The sequence below is a fragment of the Myiozetetes cayanensis genome, unplaced genomic scaffold (genome assembly GCF_022539395.1).
Source record: "Myiozetetes cayanensis isolate MyiCay16 unplaced genomic scaffold, myiCay2020 scf9, whole genome shotgun sequence".
Classification (NCBI taxonomy): domain Eukaryota; kingdom Metazoa; phylum Chordata; class Aves; order Passeriformes; family Tyrannidae; genus Myiozetetes; species Myiozetetes cayanensis.
Window position 1 is genome coordinate 34,666,956 of NW_026088185.1, and position 12,761 is coordinate 34,679,716.

A 12,761-nucleotide genomic window follows, 5' to 3' on the forward strand; every position below is an offset into this window, starting at 1 on the left:
CCTTATCTGTATATCAAAAAATCCTGTATAAGGTGCTCCAAATAAATATTTATCTCCATTCTTACATGGCCCTCATTACTAAATATGTGAAAACATTTTATTAAATTTGTTCTTCCCCCTCACAGCAGAGTTAGGGCAGTCTTGAGCAGAATTTCTAGAGATTAGGGCTTGAGACATAGAAAGACTAAATATCTCATCAATGATCAGATAAGTCTGTGATAGCAAAGAAAATTAAAACTTCTCCTCAAACTCCAGTCAGTGAGCCAAAAATATGCCAAGCAAAGCAATGAGCAGGTTTTTCTCTTTTCTTGGTTGGTGTGTATATGTGTTGTTCTTACTATTTATTCTGAATTTTGGCATTGAATCCAAAGGAACACAATCATACTCATGTGCTTGCAATCAAATTAATGCAATAAAAATTAAATTGAAACATATAAAAACTGTAATTAGAAAAAACTGCAATAAAATTAATGCAGAGTAGAATGCAAGGACTGTGCCCCAGCTGCTGAGCCTGGGGATCAGGTCTCTGCTCAGAGTTTGTGGAGAGGTGTTTGAAAATCTAGTGTGAGAGTAAGGTGGCTTTGAGAGAGTGTTAAACTGTTTTTATGAGTTTGGTTTCTGGGACTGACCTTTGTCTGAGTGCAGCAGCATTAGGAGATGTTCCTGCTCGGGACCTGAGTCTCGGGTATTTTTTCTATCCATATTTCACTGTGTGGAGCCCAGGACACTGGAGGAATGTACCACAAGATCTGGAATTAAACTGTCAGTTGAGCTGAAGGTCCACATGTGGATGTAAGGCATGTTAAGGAACATTTTTAGTCTTTGGGAGTTGACTGTACTAGGTTTTTGTATTTATTTGTATTTATTTTTTTTTTTTGAAACATTAATCCTGGACTGTGGGTGTGACATCAGTGGTGTTATACCACCATGTTCTCCCAGGCAGTGGGATGATGATCAAACAAGGTCTAGTTGCCATGACTGAGGGCAGATGTAGTTTGTTCCTAGCTCCAGGCTGGCTCCAGCCTCCAGTCTTTCTGTGTTCTTTTGTAGCTTAATTTCTAAGACCTCCTGGGTGTTTATTTAACACATTTCCTGCTAATGGAGAGATATTTGAGTCCTTATTAACCTCTATCTTCTAAATTTGTGTCACACTGCACAGTGACTCTCGGTTGTCTGTTACAGCTCTTAAGGGTGTCATGAGGAAAGGATGCTCTCTTCAACCAGTCAGTTGTGCCATAGACATATAGAACTACAAGAAGCTGATCTTAATGGTTGTTTTTGGCCCTTTCATTCCTTTTCCTGCACCAGGCTGCTTTTTCAGACACAGCATAATATCTGCTTAGTTCTGTGTAATAAATTTTCCTAGTTCTGCGTAAATAAACTTTGGGAGCAGTGACAAATCTCATTAACTCCTCAAAGCTGATTCTTACTCATAGATAGAACAGTAGCATGAAAAACCAAACAAATCTTTGCCAATACATGGACGCTTTTGCAAAATGAAAGCGATGTGTGAATGAAGAGCTTAGCAGCCACCCAGCAGTTACATCAGCTGCTTTGTGGACAAAGTCTGCCCCAAAACTGCCTGTTTATGATTTTGCTTAATCCATGGTTTCATAACCATAACATGCCTTGCTGGTATATGCTACCAGTATTACCTAAATAATGACTATGAAATTTCTAGCTCACGTTGTGACCTGATAACAGAGAGGAGACAAACTGATCCATGGCCAGTGAAGCTGGCAAATGTAATATCAACTATTACTAATTTCACACTGCATTCCTGTAGCTTTTCAGTGTGCCTTCTCATGGGCACGAAATTATTATCTCACACAATATAGTGACAGGATACTTCCAGCACATTGCCCTGGACTGCAAAAGCTGGGCTACATTAATGGTATTTCCCTGTTTTCTGTATCACTACTCAAGAGTTTCTTTATTTTTTTTTCTTGTCGAGAAGGGAAATGAGACCCATGTTGCTTCAGGCTGTAAATTATAAATGAGTAGCATGATCATCTGTAACGTCGAAGCAAAGGTCAAAGGAATTTTTTTTTGTATTTTTCCTGTGTTCTTTAACTGGATCTCCTTTGATGTTTACACTGCACATACATCATGATCATTATATCCAGCACTCCTGCATCATTAATGCAGCTACAAACGAGATGACTCAAGCTATGAACAACCAGTTCTTCAGTCTAATGCAGACAGATACGAAGGAGGAAAATGAGCTAAATAAAAATACTTATTGAAGGGATTGTTCCCTGGTGTAAATGGCCTCAAAGAGGGCATGACTAAATGAGAGGATACTGTTCCTTTCTGCAGTCATTTTCCAACCCGGCAAATCTTTGTTCATTGATTTGTAAAATAGGAGAACATTTAGATGTAAAAATAGGGGATTCGAAAACCTTTCAGCAGTATTTCATTATATTCTTACTTGTGTCATGAAACTGAGCTGGTAACAGTTTACTTTAAATTTTATGTAGCACGTGTGAAAATTAGTTCCTTGTAAAGACTGGAAAGCTGCAGAATTCCCTGGGAAAGTCTCAGTGTTATCAAACCATGAGGACACAGGCAAGGTTGGATGGGTCCCTGAGCAACCTGATCTTGTGGAAGGTGTCCCTGCCCATGGCAGAGGGCTTGGAAAGATCTGACCTTTAAGGTCCCTTCCAACTCAAACCATTCTATGATGACATGGGTTTAATTTCAGGCATAAATTAGAACAAGGAGTTATCTTTTTTAAAAGTTATTTGCTATAGAAGAACATGCACTCTTTGCAGAAAAACCCATAGTTAATTCAACACTAATTTACGCTCTTTTTTGGCATGATTGAAATGGATTTCATGTAAGTTTTTGCTCCTGGATGGAGAGATGTTAATTGTGAAGGTATTCCAGGAACATCTCTGCTGAGCAGCTTCAGGAGGCTACTGGAGGTACCTGAGACTGGCAGGAGGATGCTGCAGCCACAAGCCATCCATCACTGAGACAGCAATTTTGATTAGTGCTATGTTAAAACAAGGGCTCAGTTTGGATAAATTTGAATTTTTAAAATTATAATGGAACATTTGCACAATTGAAACTGTTTTTTCTTAGACACTGATTTTTAACAGTCTTCCCAAAATGGGTTTTATCTGCAGAGAAAAGTACGTGACTCTAGAGACTCATTGCTAACATGTTTAAGGTGTTTTTAAACACAAGCACATCATATAAGGCTTTTCAGAGCTTTTCACATTATGACTGTTGGAAAAAAAATAGTTTTGGAATTCAAAATCAGTTTAGATCTTGTTGCCTTTGTTTTTTGAAATAGGAATAGTTGAAATGGTGACTGCAGTTCACTTTGCATGCTGGATAACAACTCTTTAATAAGAAATTTTACTCCAGTAATTTAATGTGCAGTTTTATTGCCTATTATTTTTAGTGAGCATTTATAGAGCGTTATGTTTGGGGTTTAACACCTTAGCTCTTTCCCATCATAACAGGTTGAAATTTGGCATAGCGGTGGCAACCTTCATTTCAAAATTTTCACAGAAAATTGTAAACAGCAAATTGCTATAATTTGTGAAGATTTTGTTAATTTCCACACTTTGAAGCCTGTCAGCTTAAATGTCAAATAACATGACATCCATATGGACCATTAGATCAGTGAAAGTGTAGGACCAGAGCTGCCTCAAAGTGCACATCCTGTAGTGACACCTCTGAAGTTCTAGAACAGCCAAAAAAAAAACCAAAAAAAAACCAAGAAGAGGAAAAGCAAATTGTCAAATTATGGTAGGAAAGGGCAAGACAGCTAAAACTGTCTTTAAAAAAACCCTTCATTCTGTCAGTTTGGAAAAGTTCTGAAATTTCAGTTCCCAAGTTGCAAACGTGATGCTGCAGCAGAGACCTGGGTTTGAGCCAATTTCAGAATTAGCGAGTCTTGAGCATTCACAATGCAACCAGAGTGCTTTTCATCAGGCTCGACCTGGGTCACAGTCTGATTGATATTTATTTTGTCTTTCGCTTTAGGATGTGGTCCACAAAAAACTTAGAATTGTTTCCTCCTTGCTGCAGAGCAATAATCCAAATGTCATCTTTCCTGTGGATTTTTTTTCTCTTTACATCTTTTGGAATTCATGGAATGTGCATGCCATTGGCTTTAGTAGTATGTTGCAGTAACACAGAATATTCAGGGTTTTCTGTACAGTGTTGTCTATATGTTATAGAGTTTGTAAAAAATATATGAAATATCTTTTATGATCCAAAGCATCAGTAACTGAGTCACCTGGGCAGAGGCTGCTTTATGCTTTATTTGGGGTGTATTCATTTTGGCAATATAATATCTCACGTGAAATGAATGTATATTGCACTATTAATTTTCATGGGTCTTAGAATAATAAAAACATCATGCAGCAATAAAGAAAAAAACGTGCTTTTTCTATATACACTCTGTTTGGATGCAGCTGAGAACATTTCATAGAAGTAAACATAAAACCTGTGTTGTTATACAGAAATATGAAGTACTTTATTTTACACTCCGCAGTGTTCATATAACAAGTTTCTAAGTTGAAAGTGGTCTTAGTTCTGCAGAGCTAAGCTCTTTTAGGCAAAAAGTGCTCCTGCTTTAGAGAGGGGCCATGACTTTCTTTTCCCTGTTTACTTCCAGGAATGCTGATCTGTTGAGAGTTTTACTTGTAGATTTTTTTACTATTACAACTTTTGAACACGTGCCAGGCTTAGTGCCTAACAACTCTGCTGGCATAGGGAAAACTGAGCAAAACCTTGGAAGGAAGGTTTTGTAGAGTCCTGTAGAGCTTGGAAGTTCAGGAAGGAGTCTGCAATAGTGACTCCTTGATATTGTAACAGCATTGATAAACGGGGGATCCCAAGTAGAACTGACAATATTAGTCACTGGTATCACTGTGGGCTGAGTTAAGAAGGAGAGAACCCAAGGGAGGTGGGGAGGGACTCCTTGGTTTTGCAATATTGATTTTGCCTGCTGTGCCTTGGGCACTGGGTGATCCAGTGCTTTGGAAAACTGTTCATAGCTATGTCCTTGAGTAAATGTGAGTTAATAATGTAGTGTCATCTTAATGTACAAGCTCAGGGAAATTATTTTCAAAAAAGTTGTTTGGGTTTTTTTTCTTGGCATAATCTTAAAAAAAAACCCGGAATATTGCATTAAACTGGATTACTTTTTATTTTAATTTTTTTTTTTAATAAAGTCAATTCAGGAGAAGAAAAGTGTATACAGAATTCACACTTAAGTCTCACAGTAAAGACAAGGTAATGCCCACATAATCCTCATTCTGAGGTCCTGTTGTCTGCCTGCTGTTCATTACAGAGTCCTTTTATTGGGGAAACTAAGTCAGATTTCATAACACCTTTTAGCTTTCAATATTCATTAAAATAAATTTATTTTTGAATGTAATGCCTTGGGAGAAAAGAGTGGAAATATTTCTATTCTATTTATTGTTTTGTGAAATGATTTCAGAGAAAAAGGATATTGTTAGAAATCAATAGCTAATTGAAAGATGTGGTGTATTTTATCATTCGTAGTAAAAGAGAAATTTCCAAATACTAAGTTTTTAGTGCCATCTCTTCTTAGAATTTATTGCATTTTAATGTCATTGTTAGAAATAAAATGTATTATTGGAAATAGATATATTTCTTAATTTTAAATGGCTCTTAGCTCTCAAATTAAATGAAAAGATATTACACCAAGATTTCTATTAATTATACTTTCTTTATAAAATCTTAGGCTAATTGGCTGGTGGGGTCACGACTTCAAAACAAGATTCCTCATGGAAAACAGTAAGTACTTTTACACTTCCAATTTTACCTTATTTGGTGTACTTATATCTAACCAGCTTCACTTTTGTAGTAGCTTGAGGAGAAAGGGCAGAACTTTGCATTTCCTCACTTATGTTAAAGGCATTAAGCTAAACTCACCCAAAACATGTAATGCAATGGAGTTAACAAAATCAATGTTGGAATAAATTTATGTGTGGGCATATGGGTCTGACTGTCTGCTTCCAGACATTTTGCTGAAATACCTTCAAAATGCAGATATAGAATATGGATGGAACTTTCAAAGTATCTCAGTGAATTAAATTCATAAGTCCCTGAGGAGCGAGGATCTGCTATCATTCACTTGGGTAATATCTTACTTCAGGATTAGTTCCACTGGAATTAATGAGAAATTATATAAATAAAGGTAAGGCAACCTGACATAAGTCATGAAGTGCCACTAATGTTTCAGCATCTCCAAATTTCTTGCACTAGGGGAGGATGGGTTATAAGACAAAGCCTGCTCTGAAATAGCGAAGTATTTATTGTCCCAATACAAAATGAGGACTCATTTCCGAATCTGACAGCTAGACTGCACAGCTCCAGTTTAAAGCATGGCAGAGAGAATATCCTGGGGGATTCAGGATGAGAAAGGAGCTTTTTGGTTTGATTGGTTGTTTTGTTTTTAATATATTTTTAATTTTCTGTGGCAGCGCCTGTTGATGTGGCTTTGGCTGGAGAACACCTCCCTAATAGCCTCGGTCTGCTCTTTGTTTTCTGACCAAATGCAAGAGAGTGGCACTATGGAAAGCCAGCAGGAGACACAAATTGCCTCGAAACACTGTTAGAAGGAAGAAAACGTTGTTTATTCGTTTCCATGAGCAGTTTGTAGGGGAGAAGTTGGGCATTATAAAATCAGCCAGTCTGCAGTGCGTGAAGAGCTTCTCTTCCGCCGCAATCCTCTTGCTCTGGTGCTGGAGCATGAAATATAGACGGTGACACGGAACTTACAGCGAGGCTTTGTAGATTTATTAAACAGATTTCGTGAAAATTTCACAGCCCAAAGTCTGGGCAACTTCCCTACGTGGCCTGAAGCTACACTTAGCTGCATATGCAGCCTCCCATGTGTCTCGTCAGTTTAATAAAGTTAAGGAACGTGATTCCCGGCTCCGCGTGAGCGGCGCCTCTGCTGACTTGGAATTTCTCTGCTTTGTGCCAGCATTAAAAGAGATTCGAGTGTAAAGGTGGTTTTAACACACACCATTTAAACAAATTAATTGCAGTCCTCTGGTTCCCATGAAGCTACTAATGAGGTCTTCTGCTGGATAAAATTGGGCTTCTCTCGAAGTTAAAAGTATTAGCTGGGAATAGATTACTATTTGCTTTTAATGACAGATTCCTACAGGCCACATTAGGGAAATATTTTATTGCGTGAGGACAGACTTCGAGATAAGGTCCAATCCATTAAAAGGAAGAAATCAAAAACACTAATATAAGTTATTCATTTTCCAGAATTACAACTAAGTGAAGGAATTAATGGATTTCGGTTATCAAATCCTCCAATTTTACTGGTCTGTGCTCTGCACGCCAGTTTAGAGGTAAGTAATTGCTTTACTTTGAGCCTCAATTTAAGAGTGTAAAAATGTTTAATGAATGTTACGTGTATTATTGCTGTCTGCCTCAAAGAAATCTGCAACATAGTTAAAAATGAAGGGGAGAGGTAATGAAAAGCAAACAAAATAACCTCACAACCCTGAGACATCAAGGTCTGTAATGAATATACTCACCCCTTCACTGTTCTCACAAACTTTGCTGTTGGATCCAGTGACTGCACTGGGCTTTCCCCACTTAAATTTAGGGGCTCAGTAGGAACACCATCTCTGTCCCATAGAGATATTCAGGTTTGCTTCAGTGCAACTCACACAAAGGATGCTGTCCAAGATCCTCCTAGAAAGAAATCACATAACTCTGAAAAGTTACATCCAGAGTTGCTTCTACATATACTTCCTGAGCAAAGCAGACTTATCTCCTTTATAGAGATGAGAAAGAGATGAGTGTCCTGGGGTCTACACTGAACCAGTGGCTTAGGGAACCTGTCCTCCACTGTCATCCCTTTGGTTACAGACAGAAAAGACAGAAGCTGCCTGTGAATGCTTCCTGAAAGGGGAGTTCATGTGTGGCATAGCTCCACAATGTTTTTTCTTACATATCTTCACTGTTTTTCTGGTGGCCAAATGAGCAGAGTCCATCTCTGCCCTATCTCTGTATGAATTGCGGAGACTGCGGCATTGGGAAGGGCAGTTCTGCCACCCAAAGATAATCCCTCCCTTTCTGTAAAGGTGTGATTTGTGTGTTGAAAGCCTGTGGTCCACTTTGGAGAGCACAATTCCTCCCTGTTTGAAGGCATGGAGCTGTTCTCCAAACACCTTATGTGGTTCTGTGTTTCATATTGAGATGTACCAGCATTTCCCTTAGGGATGGTTCACCCCTGAAATCAGGACTCTGGGTCTTTGTGGCTGGAAAGGATTGTGTTACTCAGATTTACCTACTATATTCTTTAAATATTCTACTGTATTAAATTATCCCTAAGCTGCTTTTCAGGAAAGCCTTTGGTGAGCAAGTTTTTGCCACCAGCAGAAACGGGAGAAATATATTTCTGCTTAACATTCCATTAACGTTAATGGAACAGCAAAGCTGATGCTGGAACAAAGAACAGTGTCCATGCACTGTATGTCTCTCTTCCTCATTTACTGAAAAAACAGTATCTTAAGCAAACAAAGTCAGGAAATTGCCAGTTATGCTCTCTCCATCTTGCATGCAACGCTGAAGGACTGCAAAGGGCACAGCAACGCTTCTTGTTCCGCCTGACAATTTGTTTTGTTAGTCCTTAAACATCCAATATATTGTTTTAAACTTTATGTGACCTCCGAGATAAGCTGAAAGCTGTTCTGCTATGACCCAGATTGTCAGTGTTCTGGTTTGTGTGGGCTGGTGTCATTTAGCCCACTGCAGGGAGCCTCGAACAATGAGGGCTGAGCAGTTTCCATCGCCTCCCCTTTCCATGCCCACATTACCTTTTGGCACAGCCAGGATTTCCCAGTGCTAATTGCTCTAATACAGTGGGAAACAAAATAGTTTTCATGTCTGGCAAGAGATGGCTAGTGAAATTGCATGCCACCTTCACTGGGACACATTAAGCAGAAGGCAGTGTTTCCAATGGAAACAATGAAAGCTGCAAGTGTTAATGGATGTTATTCCTCAATAATGCTTAAAGTGACTGTTATGGCAGGAGCTGCTCCCTCTTACGGAAAAAAGGGGAGCGCTCTACAGCCACATTTAAAAGACCTTTTTCAAAAAATTTCACCCAGGAGACCAAATATTCCTTGCTCAAAGCCCGTGGAAACAGATTTTTGCATGCAGCCTGAGGAGATCCATCCTTCACACTGCTGCAAATCCTGGAGGAATAGGAGGCAGGTCCCCCTTTTCCCTCCAGTTATGTGCTGAACAGTGCTGTGTGCTCTCTGCCTGCCTGGGTGGTGAGGGAAGCACCTCTGGATTTTTACTGACCTGTGCAAGTGCTGAGTGCTCTGGTGGCTCTGGTCCCTGTCACGTTCATTTCCTTGCAAATTCTGTTTTACAGCATCCATATTCCATCTCACAGAAAACACATGCAGGGGCTTTTGGTTTCGTGCAGCATCTAGTGGTTGTGAAAGCATCAGAGAGTGAGACTTGGGATATTCCACAAAAGAATGATTTTCAGATGCTGTTGAAAACCAAAGTTTGTTGTATTTTGAGTGGGATTTCTCAGGTACCTCTGTATACACTCTTTCAGGTTATGATATAAATAACCTTAAAATTTTTACTCCTTCAGTCTGGACCCGTGATTTCATGAGAGCAAAGATCATGGATTTTCATCCAGGAAAATCACTTGCCTCTGATTTTGCAGCTGCAGTTGGTGGAGGGATAACTGTCCATGAGAAGCAATATTGCATTGATGTGCCAGGATGTGATTTGAAGTGGATGTTGGGCTCTTGCATATCTATGTCTTGTCATTTTAATCTGAAGCTACTTCCATAGGAAGAAGAGAGGGTTTGAGGAAGGCATAGGTAGATTGTTTCTGCGCTCACCTCTTCCATTATTCCCTGTAACTGAACCTTTCCAAAGCAAAAGCGGAAGCTGTCTCACCTTATGCTCCCAAACTCCTCTGTCACATTGTTCTTGTTTGTGTGACAAAATAGCACTGCCATTTTCAGGCAGTCGTTTTTGCAAGTCTCATGATATTTTGAGTTTCTGAAACTCACCGGTTCTTGTAGCACAGAGCTATTAAACAAGAATTTAGTGAATATTTTTTCTTCATGTGGACTAGAGGGAGAGCCTGTACAGGACTTAAAGCAGTAAAGCCAATATGTTAGTATAAATTTTGTGCTTTCAAAGACAAGAGTTTGTAGACCAGTCACGATGTTTCAGTCTCAGCCCTTGGATTTTGTTAGCAGAATCATAGAATCATTTGCTTTGGAAAAGACCTCTAAGATCATCGAGTCCAGCCTTTAACTCAGCACTACCAGGCCCACCACTAAACCACGTCCTCAAGTGCCACATTTATGTGCCTTTTGAACACTTCCAGGGACAGTAATTCCACCACAGCCCTGGGCAGCCTGTTCCAATGTTCAAGAACGCTTTGAGTTAAGGAATTTTTCCTAATATTCCACCTAAACTCCCTTAGTGCACCTCGAGGCCCTTTCCTCTTTTCCTAGCACTTGTTACCTGGGAGAAGAGACTGACCCCCACTTGGTTACACCCTGCTGTCAGGCAGTTGTGGACAGTGAGAAAGTATTTGCTAGAGGTACATACATGGAAAAACCTTCATGTGATTTTGAGTTTCATGGAGCAGTGTAGCATCCATAGAGAATCTATGGATCCTCCTCAGATATGCAGATGAATGCTCTCTTAGCAAACTGGTTTTGTGTGCAAGTTCATTTATGCAGAGATAGATGTGTGTGAAAATTTCTAACAGTAGACAAAAATGTTTTTCATTATCTAAAGCATAACATTATCTTGAGTTTCCAAAAGCCCAGTTCTATCATGTTTATATATAATATGTATCTGATATTGCTGGATTCCACTGATAATGTACAGAGAAATGTGCCACCCTTTTAGTCTTCTTTATTTCCTTTCCATTTTCTATGGCAACACATTCTCATTCCAGTGATTTCAAATCATTATAGGTTTTTAATCAAACTACGATGAAGGCATTGAGAAGGAAATCCATTCTGCTCACTGGCTACTTGGAATACCTGATAAAACATTACTTCAGTGAGGATAAAACAAACCCAGAGAAGCCCTTTGTAAAAATTATCACACCGTCTCGGATTGAGGAAAGAGGATGCCAACTCACTCTATTGTTTTCCCTTCCGATCAAATCTGTGTTTAAAGAGCTGGAGAAGAGAGGAGTAGCTGTGAGTAAATCAAAGTTCATCTTCTTATGCACTGTTTTGTGAGCTATACCATTAAAATGTAATAATTTACTTTTATTTAAATATAGTCTCATATAAGGGGAAAACCCCAGACACTGGGACTGATGAAAATTTCTTACACCTTCAGTCTTTACTTGTGCACTCAGAAAAAGAAATCACTGAATGGCACTGCCATGTAATGGAATGATTACCACGGAGCACTACTCTAGAAGAATATAAGTTAAATTTAAGTCCATTCATTGGGTGATTTAGATGTGCTGGATGGTGAGGCTGATAGTGTAATGCCATATAAATGAGATATCAGTTTTATTTCTGCTGGTAACTTGTCTCCCCAAAGGGTAACTCTTCTAGGCTAAGTGTGCTTCTGTTTTGGTGCTGCCAGGGAATTCCAGGAACTGGTGCTTTTAAGAGGGCACAAGGCCCTCACACTGTTGGCTTGTCTTTGCAATGCAGTAATATGTTTCAAATATGAGGGATTATTATTTTCAGGAAAATGTTCGAATTCACAGAGAGAGGAAGAAAAATACTGCAAGCCTTGTGATATTAGTTGTACCTGTAGTACAACACACTCTATCCTACTGGAATATGGGATTTTTGTGGTGTTTTTGTTTTGGTTTGGTTTTTTTGTCACCTTTGGGCCTCTTCAGCTGTAGGTTGTTATAGGCACTAAGGTCAATTCTGGGCACACACAGCTGGTTTGGAGCCCTAAATAGCACTTCTAAAGTCCTGCCCATCTTAAACTTTGCATCCTTTTTTGGGTAATGCAGTGGTTTTTTTCGCTGTGTTTTTCACAGTGATGCTCCTCCTCGTACTTCTTTGAGGATCCGAAGGTATTTACCTGTGTCTCCTTGTCAGTCCAGTCATCCTTCCTTGAAGACAAGAATGGCATTTGAAAATATAGCCTGACAGATAAACATGAAGTGACCTGAATTTACTGAATGTTCCCTCTCTGTTTTGCAGTGTGACTTGAGAGAACCCAACGCTCTCCGCGTTGCCCCAGTTCCTCTCTACAATTCTTTCAGTGACGTGCACAGATTTATTGAAATCTTGGGATCTGCAATTACATCTTCAAAACAAACAGCAAATAATGCTGCACTATCTGCTTCTTATTGATGGCTCAGCTGTATCTTTTAATCTCTTCCTGACCAAGATGCATTTATCCTGCTGAGCGATTCTTTGCTTCGAGTAGACCGAGCTGTACCCCGTGCAATTTGGGAAAAAATGACTTTGCTTGAATAGTTATTTACAACAGACATAGTTTTATTAAAGCTCATATTTCCACTCTGCTTTGACTTTGACTCCATGAATTAGTATGCTTTGTATATTTTAATGGGGCTTTTCTTAAACATTTTTATGTAGGTTCTATTACATTAGCTTTGAGAAGCATGGCAGAATTGCTATCAACTAGAACAGGAATGAAAAAAAATTCCTTCTTTATTATAAAAATGATGCATAATAAAATGTGGAAAATAGACAAATCACCAACTGTTAAAAGATACAGTCCAATTTACATTTTTAATTTAGTAA

At 39.0% G+C, this 12,761-nt stretch overlaps 1 protein-coding gene across 2 annotated transcripts in view; it reads left to right on the top strand.

Moving 5' to 3' along the window:
• The window catches only part of KYNU (kynureninase), a 57,743-nt gene extending 45,225 nt beyond the window's left edge, over positions 1-12,518 (top strand). For both annotated transcript variants that reach the window (XM_050340349.1, XM_050340350.1), the window contains exons 11-14: positions 5,732-5,784; positions 7,273-7,358; positions 10,986-11,216; positions 12,195-12,518. In XM_050340349.1, coding sequence (XP_050196306.1) covers positions 5,732-5,784; positions 7,273-7,358; positions 10,986-11,216; positions 12,195-12,347 — 523 coding nt within the window. In that variant the 3' untranslated portion in view covers positions 12,348-12,518. The remainder of the gene's footprint in view (positions 1-5,731; positions 5,785-7,272; positions 7,359-10,985; positions 11,217-12,194) is intronic.
• Positions 12,519-12,761: the final 243 nt, after the last annotated feature.